General features: G+C 52.7%; 1 protein-coding gene across 2 annotated transcripts in view; it reads left to right on the forward strand.

Annotated features, from left to right (window-relative positions):
* Window positions 1-11,292, forward strand: part of SLC48A1 (solute carrier family 48 (heme transporter), member 1) — a 31,136-nt gene extending 19,844 nt beyond the window's left edge. Inside the window, exons 2-3 of one of the 2 annotated variants that reach the window (XM_014947483.1) lie at window positions 4,023-4,190; window positions 8,464-11,292. In XM_014947483.1, the coding sequence (XP_014802969.1) occupies window positions 4,058-4,190; window positions 8,464-8,600 (270 nt within the window). In that variant the 5' untranslated portion in view covers window positions 4,023-4,057 and the 3' untranslated portion in view covers window positions 8,601-11,292. Of the gene's footprint in view, window positions 1-4,022; window positions 4,191-6,395; window positions 6,587-8,463 lie in introns of those variants that run through there. The other variant, XM_014947482.1, reaches the window with a different exon arrangement.
* The last annotated feature ends 5,908 nt before the right edge of the window (window positions 11,293-17,200 follow it).

Here is a 17,200-nt window from a genome sequence, read left to right on the forward strand (position 1 = left end):
AAGTTGTCACGGGGCTTTTTTTTTTTTTGCTTAGTCATGTGTGAGGTGGTCACTCTGGACGTTAAAAGTTAACCACAGGCAGCGGTTTGCTGAATAGTTTCCTCTGGGGTGCTGGGTCAGGCTTTAGGGTCAGGGCCAGCGGTGGGGACAAGATCAAGTGACAATTCACACGCTGCTTTGCTGTCCCCACAGAGACTTTCGGAGCGTCGGCAGCAGTTTTGGTGTGGAAACACCAGCTTGACTCAGCATTTTAAGTAAATTGTGCCGAGTCATCTGACAGCGCCTGGAGGGGAGGGCAGCTTGTTTTGCTGACTGAAAAACCCAGGTTCCTCATTTTTTTAAAAAGAAAATATGGGTTGAACTTGCTCGAGCACAAGCTGAAAGGTACCACGACGTGGAGGAAGCGGTTGTTTAGGGAGCTGAGGGGTAGGTTTTTCCACCGAATCCTGGTGCAGGCTGTTTGAAAAGCTTCACCAGCACAATTCTAGTCTTCTGCAAAGCTCCGGGGTATCTTTGGGATCTCCAGCACACGTCGTGGCAGCCTGTGCAGGAGAAGCAGTGTCTGTAGCTGACTTGACAAGAGTCTGGGAATTCAAATCCTGGCTGCCTGGAGCCAGAAGCCCCGCTCTGACGCTGCGCAGCGGTGGCAGGTCCCACCAGATGAAGCAATGGGCTGATTCTGCCTTTCCTGTTTGCTGTGATAAAAAAAACCTGTGAGCTCCTGGGTGTCAGCACTTTACCCTCGGGTTTTCAGTTCACCCGAGTGCTTTTCCTTTCCCTTCTATGAGTTTTTTTTGAAGGTTGTCCCCCCACCTCTTTTGTGGAGGCTATTTCAACTTCTTTTGTCCCATCTTGGCGTATCTGAAGAGGCAAAAACCATTGCCAGGGTTCTCCCGTCTGGCCTGGGACTGACTTTCTCTATATTCAGCCTCATTTGGCCTGCACCTGCAGCACGTCCCCTGTCCCTGTGGCCAGAAAACCTGTTGGGAGTGAGTTGAAAAGCAGTTTGGGAGCTGAGAAGCAAGTCCAGCAGGTTTGTTGGGCGACTCCGGGCTGTGCTCATCTATCGGTTTTGATGCAGTTGTTTTCCTCTGTGCTATAATAAGTTCTTTTAAGCCTTGGGAAGCTTTCTGTGTAATGACCGTATCCAGGAACAAATGAGCTCTGGCAAGAGCCGTGGCTGTGCTGAGTATTAAAGTGTTTATCTTGTCGTGGGCAAGGCTGGTTTTGGCTTCCTTTGATGTTGAGAAGTAGCCGCAGAGGGAGGTCTGTGTCATTGCAGGATACCATATAAAGCAGCCTGGTCTTTTAAGCAGTGGTGTCATTCTTTATTATTTTTTTTTTTAATATTTTTTTTTTCCCCTGCTGCCCTTAAAATAAAAACTGGAAAGGAGGCAGCAGCGTTGGAGAAACCCAAGCTGGTTGGTTGCACATTCGAGGCTCACATTTCAGAGGTGCCACCGAGGGCTTTTGCCAGAACGAGTCAAATGTTTTAAGCCCGTAAAGCGGCTCTAACTATAGGTTGTGTGAGCTGCTTAAGGAGGTTTAGTCGTTCTCCTCAGCACCACGGCTTAACCAGGGGACTCAGCTTGTGCTCATTGGAGCTGGGGATGTTGCTGGAGGTTGGGGTTGTGTTGTGGGGAACGATGGGCAGCCTTCTTCCAGGGGGTTATAGGAAATTTCATGGGAACGGGCAGTTCTTGTGTTGAACGGCTCTTCCCATTTCTGCAGCGTGGTGAAAAGTTGGCAGCTTTTAGAACAAGCACGTTCTAAAAATGCACCGTTTTTCCCTATATCAGAAGCTATTTACGGCTGTTATTTGGATGCTTCCATCCCTTATTTTTCCTCCTCTTTCCTCCCTTTTCACGGGGGAGTTGGAACACGGTTATGGACTTGTCACCTAAGCTTAGGGAAGCGTCTTTTGCTGTTCCCATTACAGTCACAGGGAATTTGGCTCTTTTTAAAAAATAAAAAATATATATATAAACTGTATGTGCTCAGATATTTCTCTGGTCTATTTGGATGCTTCCATCCTTTTTTTTTCCTCCTGTTTCCTCCCTTTTCACGGGGGAGTTGGAACGTGGTTATGGACTTGTCACCTAAGCTTAGGGAAGCATCTTTTGCTGTTCCTATTACAGTCACAGGGAATTTGGCTCTTCTTTAAAAAAAATTATATATATATATAAACTGTATGTGCTCAGATATTTCTCTGGTCATGTAACCCAGACGTTTTGGGCCAGATCCAAAAGTGCAGAGTTAGATTTTTAGCCACCTTAAACACTTGGTGAGTGGTGCTTTGCCTTAAGCAGGAATTGAATGTACCAATCAACTGGGAGCTGAACTTCTGCACCCCTTCACTTGAACCGTTTGGAGGGGATGGGTATAAATGCTCTTTATGAAGTTCTCTGCAGATGCCTCGGAGCTAAGAGACACCATGTGGAATGCTGATTACTGAACAGGTCCTGTGTATCCTCATTTTGGTGTCTAAAATGAGTGGTTCTGTAGTGGTGCCCTTTGTTATCGGCTCCATATGTAAAAGGGGCTGCCCGGCCTCTGATAAACTGCATTAATTGTTGCCAAGTGCTTGGCTTTGAACGTGTGATATCATGAAACCTGTTGGAAGAATTAAATAAAACTGCCCTGAGTGTGCAGTATCCCAAATAGGAAAATGAGCAAGTTATTTGGGGGAAACACACCCCAAAAGGCCGTGCCACCATCCAGCGAGACCTGGGCAGGCTGCAGATTTGGGTGGAGAGGAACCTCATGAAGTTCAACCAGGGCAAGTGTAAGGTCCTGCACCTGGGGAGGAATCACCCCCTGCACCAGGACAGGCTGGGGGTGACCTGCTGGAAACCAGCTCTGAGAGAGGAACTTGGGAGTCCTGGTGGACAGCAAGTTGCCCACGGGCCAGCAATGTGCCCTTGTGGCCAAGAAAGCAAATGGTCTCCTGGGGTGGCCTGTGGTTGGAAGGAGGTCATCCTCCCCCTCTACTCTGCCCTGGGGAGGCCCCAGCTGGAGACTGGGACCAGGTCTGGGCTCCCCAGTTCAGGCCAGGGCAAGTGTAAGGTCCTGCACCTTGGGAGGAATCACCTCCTGCACCAGGACAGGCTGGGGGTGACCTGCTGGAAACCAGCTCTGAGAGAGAGACCTGGGAGTCCTGGTGAACAACAAGTTGCCCATGAGCCAGCAGTGTGCCCTTGTGGCCAAGAAAGCAAATGGTCTCCTGGGGTGGCCTGTGGTTGGAAGGAGGTCATCCTCCCCCTCTACTCTGCCCTGGGGAGGCCCCAGCTGGAGACTGGGACCAGTTCTGGGCTCCCCAGTTCAGGCAGGACTAGGAACTGCTGGAGAGGGTCCAGCAAAGGGCTACGAAGATGATGAGGGGACTGGGGAAAGGCTGAGGGACTTCAGTGTTTTTAGTCTGGAGAAGAGTAAGGGGGGATCTCATTGATGTTGAACAATAGCTAAAGGGCTGGGGGCAAGAGGACAGGGTCAGACTCTTCCCAGTGGTGCCCAGTGACAGGACAAGGGGCAACTGGCACAAACTGGGACACGAGAAGTTCCATCTGAACATGAGGAGGAACTTCTTTGCTGTGAGGGTGTCAGAGCCCTGGAAGAGGCTGCCCAGAGAGGGTGTGGGGTCTCCTGCTCTGGAGAGATTCCAAACCAACCTGGACGTGACCCTGTGGGACTTGCTCTGGGTGACTCTGCTTTGGTCAGGGGTTGGGGGAGATGTTCTCCAGAGGTCCCTTCCCACCCCAGCCAGTCTGGGATTCTGTGAATCCTTCCCATGCCAACCTGGAATCAAGACTTGGGTCTAAAGCACTTTAAGGAGGGGGGGTCATGGAGGGCAATGCTGGCACAGGCAGCCACTTTTCTGGTACTTCCCCCTCTTTGGGGGGACATAGCCATGAATCGTTAGTGTTCCTTGGTGTTTCATGTGGGGTTTAATGAGCTGTGTATTTATTAGACACCGTTCTGTGATGCCGAGTGACGCTGATTGCCCTTGCTGTCTAATTGAGCAGGTGTTCTGGCGCTCTGGGCCCTAATCACGCATGTGATGTATGTGCAGGATTACTGGAGGACCTGGTTAAAAGGGCTGAGGTTCTTCCTCTTCATCGGGATCCTCTTCTCAACTCTCTCCGTGGTGGGATTCTGCACATTCCTTGTCCTGGCCATCACCAAGCACCAGTGTAAGTACCTTTGCAGCCCACGACTGGGAGAAACGAGTAATGCTGCTGGGATTACTGGGATTGGGTTTGAAGGAAGGGAAGAGTCTGTGGGGTGGGAATCTGGGGGGGGTCCTGCTGTCTCTTTTGAGAGACTTTTGGGGGGGCAGCTGTAGGAGTGGCACCGCATCTCTGCAGCGTGGTGAAAAGTTGGCAGCTTTTAGAACAAGCACGTTCTAAAAATGCACCGTTTTTCCCTATATCAGAAGCTATTTACGGCTGTTATTTGGATGCTTCCATCCCTTATTTTTCCTCCTCTTTCCTCCCTTTTCACGGGGGAGTTGGAACACGGTTATGGACTTGTCACCTAAGCTTAGGGAAGCGTCTTTTGCTGTTCCCATTACAGTCACAGGGAATTTGGCTCTTTTTAAAAAATAAAAAATATATATATAAACTGTATGTGCTCAGATATTTCTCTGGTCATGTAACCCAGACGTTTTGGGCCAGATCCAAAAGTGCAGAGTTAGATTTTTAGCCACCTTAAACACTTGGTGAGTGGTGCTTTGCCTTAAGCAGGAATTGAATGTACCAATCAACTGGGAGCTGAACTTCTGCACCCCTTCACTTGAACCGTTTGGAGGGGATGGGTATAAATGCTCTTTATGAAGTTCTCTGCAGATGCCTCGGAGCTAAGAGACACCATGTGGAATGCTGATTACTGAACAGGTCCTGTGTATCCTCATTTTGGTGTCTAAAATGAGTGGTTCTGTAGTGGTGCCCTTTGTTATCGGCTCCATATGTAAAAGGGGCTGCCCGGCCTCTGATAAACTGCATTAATTGTTGCCAAGTGCTTGGCTTTGAACGTGTGATATCATGAAACCTGTTGGAAGAATTAAATAAAACTGCCCTGAGTGTGCAGTATCCCAAATAGGAAAATGAGCAAGTTATTTGGGGGAAACACACCCCAAAAGGCCGTGCCACCATCCAGCGAGACCTGGGCAGGCTGCAGATTTGGGTGGAGAGGAACCTCATGAAGTTCAACCAGGGCAAGTGTAAGGTCCTGCACCTGGGGAGGAATCACCCCCTGCACCAGGACAGGCTGGGGGTGACCTGCTGGAAACCAGCTCTGAGAGAGGAACTTGGGAGTCCTGGTGGACAGCAAGTTGCCCACGGGCCAGCAATGTGCCCTTGTGGCCAAGAAAGCAAATGGTCTCCTGGGGTGGCCTGTGGTTGGAAGGAGGTCATCCTCCCCCTCTACTCTGCCCTGGGGAGGCCCCAGCTGGAGACTGGGACCAGGTCTGGGCTCCCCAGTTCAGGCAGGACTAGGAACTGCTGGAGAGGGTCCAACAAAGGGCTACGAAGATGATGAGGGGACTGGGGAAAGGCTGAGGGACTTGGGTGGTTTTAGTCTGGAGAAGAGTAAGGGGGGATCTCATCGATGTTGAACAATAGCTAAAGGGTAGGGGGCAAGAGGATGGGGCCAGACTCTTCCCAGTGGTGCCCAGTGACAGGACAAGGGGCAACTGGCACAAACTGGGACACGGGAAGTTCCATCTGAACATGAGGAGGAACTTCTCTGCTGTGAGGGTGTCAGAGCCCTGGAAGAGGCTGCCCAGGGAGGGTGTGGGGTCTCCTGCTCTGGAGAGATTCCAAACCAACCTGGACGTGACCCTGTGGGACTTGCTCTGGGTGACTCTGCTGTGGCCAGGGGTTGGGGGAGATGTTCTCCAGAGGTCCCTTCCCACCCCAGCCAGTCTGGGATTCTGTGAATCCTTCCCATGCCAACCTGGAATCAAGACTTGGGTCTAAAGCACTTTAAGGAGGGGGGGTCATGGAGGGCAATGCTGGCACAGGCAGCCACTTTTCTGGTACTTCCCCCTCTTTGGGGGGACATAGCCGTGACTCGTTAGTGTTCCTTGGTGTTTCATGTGGGGTTTAATGAGCTTTAAAGCACTTTAAGGAGCAGGGGGCGGGGGGTCGTGGAGGGCAATGCTGGCACAGGCAGCCACTTTTCCCATGCCAACCTGGAATCAAGACTTGGGTCTAAAGCACTTTAAGGAGGGGGGGTCATGGAGGGCAATGCTGGCACAGGCAGCCACTTCTTCTGGGATTTCCCCCTCTGTGGGGGGACATAGCCATGAATCGTTAGTGTTCCTTGGTGTTTCATGTGGGGTTTAATGAGCTGTGTATTTATTAGACACCGTTCTGTGATGCCGAGTGACGCTGATTGCCCTTGCTGTCTAATTGAGCAGGTGTTCTGGCGCTCTGGGCCCTAATCACGCATGTGATGTATGTGCAGGATTACTGGAGGACCTGGTTAAAAGGGCTGAGGTTCTTCCTCTTCATCGGGATCCTCTTCTCAACTCTCTCCGTGGTGGGATTCTGCACATTCCTTGTCCTGGCCATCACCAAGCACCAGTGTAAGTACCTTTGCAGCCCACGACTGGGAGAAACGAGTAATGCTGCTGGGATTACTGGGATTGGGTTTGAAGGAAGGGAAGAGTCTGTGGGGTGGGAATCTGGGGGGGGTCCTGCTGTCTCTTCTGAGAGACTTTTGGGGGGGCAGCTGTAGGAGTGGCACCGCATTTCATTTTTCAGCTCTGATATCTTAATGTCACGAGTGACTCCGCTCCCTGAGGGCATCCTCTAATATTTGATGGGTGCCTCCTTGGGCCCGGTCTTTACGCTGGCAGGGAATCCACCTTTCCAGCCTTATTTCCTGTAGGAACTGGAATTTACTTATTTCCATGACAAATAAAAGGAGTGCTCTTAAACGTGTCCTCTTCAGCGCTCATAAAGCAGGTGGGTGAGGATATTGAAATCCAAACAGGAGTCAGCGGGGTGAAAATGCCTCCTCTTAGTCAGCACAGAAAGCCGTGGTGCTATAAAATATTTAACATTGTCTAACCAGGGCTCACATAATCACTCCCAGTATTTGCTTGGCAGCAGACCAAAGGGAGAAAGTTTGGGGTTTGTTTTTTTAGGAGTCGTCTGTGTTTGTTGCTCGCTGCATTTGGGCTGGGAGCCACCGAGTGTCCTGTTGTGGTTGTTCTGGGGATGCTGGGCAAACTGGGCTGGGGTCGTGACCCACCCGAAGCCCTTGGCTCAGTCTAAACACGTTCCCCGCGGAGATTCGAGAGCTTCAGCCCAGTGCAAGGCTGTGAAAATACCCGTACGCAATCCTTAGAAATACAAATGTAAAAAGAAAAGCAAATATTTGTCATCACCTCCTTTCTTGGAGACCTGAGGAGAAAATGCTTGGGGGAAAATTGGGGTTTTTTTAGGGAAACAGAGGTATTTTAGGGAGGAGAAAGCCCTAATTTAGGGGAGAAAGTAGAACATCTGCATAGGTTATTTATGTATGGAAAGTTTAGGACTGGTACCTTTAATGAGTGGGATTTACTGAATCATTATTGCTTTGTGTGTTCTTTAAAAAAAAAGAATCTGTCTTTATTTTCTAATAATGACCACGCAGCTGGGATTGGTTTATGCATTCGGTTACGTAAATGTATTTCAAAATTGTTGACATCTCTGGGACAAAAAAAAAAACACCCTAAATGTAGAAAATAGATATGCAGACCGCTGACATGCACTCAAAAACAGAAGCGTACCCACTAGACTTCAAAGGGTAGACTGCTTAGACTGCCCTAAGTAGAGGCACTTTTATAATAGATAAAAAGGAAAAGTGTTTCTTTGCAAAGATTCTCTCAAAGGAGGCCGTTTGTGTCATTCACCAACGTGTGGTTGTCACAGCGCTGGGCTGAAGACCTGCAGCACAGCTTGAAGGGCACCAGTATTACATATTAAATATTGGTCACGACCATTGGTAAAAAGCATTTTTAGGAGGAGGATATATTTTATTTCCTCTTTTCCCCCCAGATTTGCAGATTCCCTCTCCCTCTGTGGTGAGGGAGAAGGGAGCAGTAAGGCAGGGGGAGAGAAATTAAGAGCTGTGAGTTGAGGTTTTTTTCTTGAGCCACGAGAAAGAGCCAGGAATTCACACAAACTCCATCCCTTGGGCCCAAAATGAGGAGAGGGTCGCGGAGTGGGTGACCCTACAGTTCTCAGGAGACAGTAATCTCAAAGGATAATAATGACTTTCTTCAGACTGTGACCAGAATACTGTGCTGAGGCAGAGGTGAGGGGATTTTACACTCTGAGTCAAGAGAGCTGGGAATGAGGCAGTGACTGAGCCTTTGTCACAGAATGAGATTCTCATTGTGGGCTGAGCTGGGTTCTTCCTGCATGAGAGATAAATGGGCTTTTTAACTGTATCTGCCTCTTTTTCCTCTCCTAGCCCTGACTGACCCCAGAAGCTACTACCTGTCGTCCGTCTGGAGTTTCATCTCCTTGAAATGGGCCTTCCTGCTCGGTCTGTACGCTCACCGCTACCGCAACGAGTTCGCAGACATCAGTATCCTCAGTGACTTCTAAGGCTGGGACTTCCCTCCTGGCTGAAGGTGCTGGATGTTTGAGTTGCCCCCCCTTCCCCCCCCGAAGTGGTGGAACACGCAGGAGATGTCCATGAGGTGGAGAAGGAACCCACCCAGCGCTGCTTGGTTTGTCTGTCCGCACTAGGGGGTTTTCCTAATTGCTTTTACTCAACCATTTAAAGTTTGGCTAACGATGTCAGTCTAGTCTCTCTGTACCTTCCCCGGGGAGCCCTGTGTCTGGCAGCGAGGTGAGAAACTCACACATGGCAGACCCAGATCCACTCTTTGTGCTGCCCTGAGGCCCGGGGGTAGCTCTAGGGTGGGGAGGGGGCAAGTCCTGGCCCCCCCAGGAGCTGTAGGTTTGTGCCTCGTGGATGCAGCACCCCAGGTCTCGTCCTCAGCGTGCCACCAGCTTGGGTAGCAAAGACCACTGCTGGGTGAACATCAGCTCCTTTCCTATTGCTCTGCTCCTCAGAGGAAGGGAGCAATGAGCCTTTTTTCACAACAGGAGTCCCTCTGTGCCTCCCCCGTGTCTCGCCGTGTTCTCTTTTCACACTTTGGGCACAAAGTCAGCTCTCTCCCGTGGTCTGATGAGCCCCAGGGGCAGCAGAGGACACCGGCCACCTCCGGGCTCTGTCGGAGGTGGAGAATGCTGGTTCTGGCTGCCACCCAGGATTGTTTTAAACAGGGACTTCAATACCATATTTAACACTTAAATTTGTAGCTTGTAGTTCGGGCGAAAGGTGTGCTGGGCAAGGGCTTACCTACCCCAACCTCTGGAGAAACAGGAATATGATTCTCCTAAAAACAAAATAACCTTTTTTGTAGGTAGTGCTGTTTCCTTCTCTTTGCTCAGCTCCCCTGCGACAGGGATGAGAGAGGGAAGGAGACATGGAGCTCAAAATAAAAAGGAAGGGACCCGGAGTCAGCTTCCAGCAGCCTGTGTGGGGAGTGTCACCGGGATAACGGGGCTGTAGGTCAGTTGTTGGGCTCTGGGGCAGGGAATTTGAGGTGAGGGGTCTGTGCTTGGGGGTTGCTGCACTGGGAGCAAAGTCTTTGCTCTATGTGTCCTCTGTGCAGGGCACTAAAACTTGGGTGGATTTAGTGGGCTCCGTAATCCCAGTGCTCTGCTCCCTGCCAGCAGCAGCCCTGAGAAGCTTGAAACCTTCAAGCTTAAGCCTTCAAACGTTCCCATCTGTCTGTGTTCCTCAGCCCAGCCTCAGACCAGGCTTTGGGCTGCTGCTCTGGCACAGGCTGGTGTTTAGTCCCATTGGGCAGATGGTGTTGGCTGCCATGGGCTGGAAATGGCAACTTGTGTGGTTAATTCTGTGGGCGGGTGAGAAGAGAGGCAGGAGGAGCCCCTTTCCCTTGCAGAGCGATGGAAGATGAAGGAGTCTCCCAGACACTTGTCCCACCACATCCCCAGGTGCTGCAGGAGCCATCTGAAGTGCCCTCTTGGCAGTTTGTGTGGGACGGGACCTGCTGAGGGGTCTGTGCCCGAGGGAGGTGTGAGGGGAAGGTCCTGTGTGCTCTATTGTCAGCCCAGCTTTTCCCTCACACCACATCAATCCCCCAGACTGGTTTTGTTGAGCCATCTGCTGGGACACACCTGGGACTGTCCCTTCTCTTACCTTCTCCTGGAGGTGATCTCTGACCTCGCTGTTTGAGTCCCTCCCCGCGCTCAAAGGCTCCATCTGCACCTTTGCTGGTTTTACTTGGAGAGAGGAGTGTTCAGGCACACAGGGATTCATTGGAGGGAATTTGGGGAGTGTGTGACACCACCTGGTGATGGCATTCCTTGGGGAGGAGGATCCTGGAGTGATTTCAGTGGATTGAGGAACACCTTTGGGTCAGTTTGGAAACTGAGGCCGTAGCCAGCTTTTGCCCGGGGACCTGCTGGAGTCGTTGAACCCAGACAAAGGCTGCCAAGGCCAAATGTGCTTATTTATCAGATTAACTCTCAGGCTTTTAACTACTAAAATCTCCCCCGTGGCTGATGCCAGGCTGGGGATGGTGGAGCTCGTCTCGCCTCTGCCCGGAGCCGGGGCACCCACTGGGGTTTTTGCACCAGTGATTTCAATAACTCATCTCTCCTTTGGAGTTTCCCCACCAAAATACTCCCCACACATCCGTGGGGAGCCCCAGTAACCGGGTTGGGGTGTGCTGGGGAGGCTGAAATCCCAGCACTGGTCAGACTGGTGGAGCCCTGCCTCTGTCTCACAGCAAAACATCATCCCTCTCTGTCCCTAAACCAGAGCCCTCCCCTCTGCACCCGCTGGCACCTCGCAGCCGCACGTCAGAGGCTCCTTCCTGGTGTCCAAAAATCCTCTCAGCTCCTCTCACCCCGCGGATTTTTAAAGTTTTATTTTTGTGACTGTAAAATTTGCCTACAAAAAAAAAAAAAAACAGCTCACGGAATCTAACCCCCGGTTTTCTCCCCGACATGTTTTAGCTCTGGAATTTATACTCGCATCTCGGCTTTTTAAAAGATGGCGTCTGTAAATATATAATATATTTTTACATTGTTTATGCTTGGTTTGCACGCTTGGTGTCAGGTTTGGTCCTGCGGTGGGACGATGCCGTTCGCAGTGGGGTTCATTTGTGCGTATCCCAGTGTCTCCTTGTACTAAACCTCACAATAACTTGTGTGTGACACACGGAAAGAGCAGAAATACAGTCGTCTTTCTCACCAACCCGGTGTCTGCAGTGATTTTCCTTATCACGTCGTTAAATTCTTGTCTTGGTGGCGACCTCCAGGAGCTTCACTCCTGCAAGGGGTGAATCTACAAAGCATCTTGCTTTTGTGGGGTGATGTGGAGCCCCAGCAGGTCGTGCTCTGTCCCTTGTGTCTTTGTCAGTGCTCTCTACGCCCGGCCCCACGGGGAGCGATGTCTAATATGGGGGGTTTTGGGCCCCCTACCATAAAAAAGACATTGAGGTACTGGAGCGGGTCCAGAGAAGGGCAACAAAGCTGGTGAGGGGTCTGGAGAATAAGTCTGATGAGGAGAGGCTGAGGGAGCTGGGGCTGTTCAGCCTGGAGAAGAGGAGGCTGAGGGGAGACCTTATTGCTCTCTCCAACTCCCTGAAAGGAGGGTGTAGCCAGGGGGGGTCGGTCTCTTTTCTCAAGTCACAGGCGACAGGACAAGAGGAAATGGCCTCAAGTTGCCCCAGGGGAGGTTCAGGCTGGATATTAGGAAAAATTTTTTCCCTGAAAGGGTTCTCAGCCCTTGGAATGGGCTGCCCAGGGAGGGGGTTGAGGCCCCATCCCTGGAGGTGTTCAAAAGCCGGGTTGATGTGGTGCTGGGAGGTCTGGTTTAGTGATGATGCTCCTTGTTTGTTGTGTGGGTGTCTATTTTTGTCAGTTAGGTTGACGGTTGGACAAGATGATCTTTAAGGTCCCTTCCAACCTGGAAGATTCTGTGATTCTGGGTTTCCTCCCTCCTTTTTGCATTAGGGGATTTTGGCACAAAGGGATTGTTGTTCCAGCCCCTTTAATTTGAGCTTCCCGAGGGGGAGAGCTGCTGATGCGACGCCGTGATGGGAGCGCTCCCCGTTTCCCAGCCCTGGTGCTGATGGGCTTTGGGGCGCTGAATGATCCATACTGGGAGCACTCCCAGTTTCCCAGCCCTGGGCATCCCCAGCTCGGGCAGCGCCGCGGGTGCAGGGCGGGCAGTGGCCGGTGGGGGGCAGCAGCGGCCCGGCCATGGGTTGTTGGGAGGGGGGGGAAGCTGGAGCCCCCCCCAGGAGCAAGATCTTCATCCCCAGGACCCACATCGCGGGGATGGGGGGGTCCCGCCGGGGGTCTCCTTGGCGTTGCAGTGGGGGGGACGAGGCTGGACCCCTTTGGGGACGGCCAGCTCCCACGGCGGTGTCCCCAGGGAGCCCCCATTTCATAGAATCATTGAGGTTGGAAGAGAGCTGGACCCCTTTGGGGACCGCCAGCTCCCTCGGCGGTGTCCCCACTGTCCCCAGGGAGCCCCCGTTTCATAGAATCATTGAGGTTGGAAGAGACCCTTGGGATCATCGAGTCCAACCATCTCCCCTACTCTACAAAGTCCTCCCCTACACCATATCCCCCAACCCCACATCTAAATGACTCTTGAACACGTGCAGGGATGGGGACTCCACCCCCTCCCTGGGCAGCCTCTTCCAACGCCCGACCACTCTTTGGGTGAAAAATTCCTTCCTAATGTTCAATCTAAACCTCCCCTGTTGGAGCTTGAAGCCGTTCCCTCTCGTTCTGTCACTAATTACCTGTGAGAAGAGACCAGCACCAACCTCTCTACAGTGTCCTTTCACGTAGTTGTAGAGAGTGATGAGGTCTCCCCTCAGCCTCCTCTTCCTCACACTAAACAATCCCAGCTCCTTCAGCCGCTCCTTGCAGGCCGAGCTCTGGAGAACTCCTCGTTTCAGGAGGGGCTGGCAAGCGATGAGCCCTGGCCAGTGGCCACCACGGGTTGCTTTGGGGCTCCCCTTTCCCTCGGCGGGGTCTCACAGCTGGCTCTGGGACCCCCTCCTGCACCAGGAGGTCACTCCTGGCACCGGTCCTGGCTCGTTCCTGCCCAAATCCCAACTGGTTTTGTTCTGCTGAGGAGCCCCCGAGTCTCTGCCATCGATGGGGAGGTGACAGCGCCAGGGGACACGCACCTGGGGACACCCTGTGAGCCCTTCCTGGGGGGATCCATCCCACCAGGACCAGGCGCTGAGCTCGGAGCCGCAGCAGATCCAGCACCGTGTCACCACGTGGATTGTGGGGCTGGGGATTGTGTGGAGGCCACCAAGGAGCTCAGTGCGGTCCTGCAGTGCCTCTCGCTGGCTCTCCCATCGTGGGATGCTCAGGGATGTGGGTACCTGGAGGAGAGCAGGTTCTGGAGACACCTTAGAGCAGCTTTACCATACCTGAAGGGGCCTATGAGAAAGTTGGGGAGGGACTTTTTACAAGGGCACGTGGTGATGGGACAAGGGGTAGTGGCTTCAGACTGAAACAGGGGAGACTGAGGTGAAATCTCAGGAGGAAGTTCTTTGGTGTGAGGGTGGTGAGAGCCTGGCCCAGGTTGGCCAGAGAAGCTGTGGCTGCCCCATCCCTGGAGGGGTTCAAGGGCAGGTTGGAGGGGGCTCCAACTGGAGGAGCAGCAGCGTTCCCATCACCTGGCACTTGGCTGCATGAGGAAGTCTTCAAAATTCAGGCAGCATCTGCTGGGTTTGGCACATGTTGGTGCTCACAAGAGGACCTTTGGTGTTGGAAGGAGCCCAGTCTGAAGCACAGCTCTACCTGCAGCCCGCTGTCACACCACCAGTGCAGCATCTCCAGCAGCTTGCTGGGACCCACTGTCAGGGCCTCGGCACCCTCCCGGAGGGTCCATTGTTTGCCCGTGTCGGTGGCCCTGATCCCACCTTCCTGCCCGAGCGGTGCTTGGAGATATTCAAAGCAACATTAACAAAAACAACAGATTTTTTGCATTTTCGCAATCTGCCTTCAAGATGTGGGGAGGACGGAAGCGGCGTTTCAAAGGCTTTGAGCGCCACAGCCCTGCCAGACGTGGAGGACTCTGCAGATGGGCCTCGCTGGAGCTGCTCAACATGGGCCTTCAAAGGTGGGTTTGGGTGGAGAAGGACGCTTGGTGCCTGCTGGCCAGGGTGACACTGTCCTCGGCGGGTTGGGTCTGTAAATCTTGGTTGCATGTCCCCTAAGTGGGGTGTGGGGCTGTGCTTAGGGGTGTCCACCAGCTCGAAGCCATGGGGCAGAGTCTGGCCCTCCATACAGGTGGGGCAAAGAGGTCTTCAGCCATCCTTGAGGTGGCCATGGATGGTCCCAAGCATGGCTGGGCTGGGAGTATAGTGCTGGGAAGGATCAGCCGTGTAGGCAGGAGGGTCCAAGGTCTGCCCAGATGCCAGGTCCCTCTTCCTTTGGGGATGTCCACCCACCCGGCTTGACGGTGTCATGTTGGGTCTCACCCTGGATGCCTGTAGGACCCATCGCCTGGTAGTTGTGGGTGTTGAGAAGAGGAATCTGTCCACAGAGGGGACCAAGGGAGAGGGACCATTTTATGAGCTTTGCAGGAAAGGGGGACCTCGCCCCTGTTTGGTGGCACCTCTCTGCCGCGCAGATCCGCCGGGATGCAGAGTTTGGAGCGGGGTTTGGATGCAGGAGCTGGCCCGCCCCGCGAGGAGGGAGCCGACTCAGCACATATTTGTGCTTTGTTTACTGGCTGTTGCTTGTAAAAAGTCAAAAAAAAAAAAAAAGAAAAGAAAAGAAAATCCCCCAAATACCATTTTAATAACTGCAGCCCTCGCACGCAACGTCCCGGTCGGAGCAGAAGGAGCCGTGTGCCGTCGTGTGCTGGCTGGAGGAAGATATGGGCGTGGGGTGGTTTTGGACACAAATGGGAGGTCCATGGCTGCAGGGGCAGTTCTGGATGAGGCCAGCACGGCAGTGAGTGGGAGGCAGCAGGTACAGGGTCACCCTGGGCACAGGACACAGGACAGGGCTGGTGTGGTGGGTCAGGGTAGCAGGGGACGTGGTACGGTGGGGTGGCCTTGGACAGGGAGAGTGGCCAGTATAGGTTAGAAGAATAAATTAAGGCTAGAAGGGACCTTTTGGTAGCCTTTGTTCTGCATCCTCCTCACAGCAGGAGAACTGCAAGGTCTCACTGCATTGCTCTGCATCCAGCCCCGTTCCTGAGTGTGGCTCTGGGTCTGGATGAGGTGGAGAGGACAGGACAACCTGCTCAAGGGGAGCACAGCAAGGAAGAGTCCCTGCCTGAGACCTCTTTGCTGCAGCAACCCCAAAGGTGTTTTCTTGCTTCCAAATGCCATATCTCAAGCTGGATGGACGCTGGACTCATTGACATGAGCCCAGACCAAGTCCTCCTGGTCATCATCATCATGATCAGAGAGCTGGAGCCCCTCTGCTGTGAGGACAGGCTGAGAGAGTTGGGGGGGTTCAGCCTGGAGAAGAGAAGGCTTCGGGGAGGTCTTCGAGCCCCTTCCAGTCCCTCAAGGGGCTCCAGGAAAGCTGGGGGGGAGTCTTGATGAGGGAGGGGAGCGATGGGAGGAGGGGGAAGGGTTTTAAACCAAAAATTAGGAGATTGATCTGAGATGTGGGGAAGAACTTGTTTGGTGTGAGGGTGGTGAGAGCCTGGCCCAGGTTGGCCAGAGAAGCTGTGGCTGCCCCATCCCTGGAGGGGTTCAAGGGCAGGTTGGAGGGGACCTGGAGCAACCTGGTGTGGTGGGAGGTGTCCCTGCCCAGGGCAGGGGGTGGAACTCAATAATCTTTAAGGTCCCTTCCCTCCCAAATGATTCTCTGATCATCTTCAGTGCTGAGTCCTGCCAGGCTGATGCTCTTCCCAAGGGAATTTGTGGTCCTGCCTTGTGCTTCTCACACGCCAGCAGGCAGAGGTGGGTCTTGGTAAAAATTAGCAGTGGGATTAAAAGTCCCCAGTTGAGCTGATTTAGTGTTGGGATAAACTAACTGAAGCGCAGACGGAGCTGGGAGGCAGCCACGGTCTGAGGGGGGCTTGAGCATCACTCACAGAACTGGGAATGGTTATTTTTAGGACATCTTTCAGTTTGGAGAACAACCAAGTGAGTAAAATGGTTCAATATGGTTCCAATATTTAACAAGGAGGCTGAAAATTGCCGGGTTGAAGTGGAGTATCTAGGAAGAGCCTTTGAGACAATATTTACGGAGAGCAATGATGTGCAGCCAGAAGGAGCCAAACCACAGCTTCACGAGGAGGTTATCGGATGGTCCTGGCACCTCCATGGAGGTTACTCTCCAGTTTGGAGCTGGCTGGGGTCGCTGGTCCTCTCCTGGGACAGCCCACGCTGCCGGCTTGGAGCCAAGCTGGGCTGGCAGAGCTTTTCATGGAAGGGTCCTTGCTTATCTTCCTCCTAAACCAGGAACAAAAGAGCAAAGAAACGAAGAAAGGTCTTAAAAGGCCGAGAATGAACAGAAATAGTCATTGCAGAGTAAAACCCGGCTGCAAACAAAGAGGCCAACAATGGGATGGGTGCCCTTCTCCTCCTCCTGCAAGCGCTTGGGCTGCGGGATCCTCCACCAGATCCTGTTTACTCCACGCCTGATGTGGCTGGAAACATCTCCCCAAGTCAGCACCGTGCCAGGACATGCCTCTGGGCCCACAGCTCCTTGACACAGTTCAGTGGTTTCAGGGCCTTGGGGGGGGAGAAATTATTCTGGGAATAATTATATTAAAAATCTTGCGGGTTGGTAGCGAGGTCCCGAAGCCAAAGGCTCCAAAGCGAAAAATCAACCCTCAAAAAAATAAAGAATTGTCCCCTCTCTGCCCAGTGCCTGGAAAGTGGAGTTGGTTTGGGATGGACAGAGTTTGGGATGGACAGAGTTTGGGATGGGCAGGGTTTGAGATGTGCAGTTTGGGATGGGCAGAGCCTGGGCTGAGCACCCCACAGCCCACCAGGCCAACTCATGCTCCTCCTCCTTTCCTAATGGGATGTTGTTGTTTGGGTTTCCCAGACTGGGGAAGATTTCCTAAGCGAGATGGGATCAGCCAAATTCCGGTTGGGAAGAAGCTTCACCCAGGAAAAAGATCGGTAAAAAATGGGATGTCCACATTGCAAGAG

This window comes from Calidris pugnax, unplaced genomic scaffold (assembly GCF_001431845.1).
Source record: "Calidris pugnax isolate Ruff unplaced genomic scaffold, ASM143184v1 scaffold155, whole genome shotgun sequence".
NCBI lineage: Eukaryota > Metazoa > Chordata > Aves > Charadriiformes > Scolopacidae > Calidris > Calidris pugnax.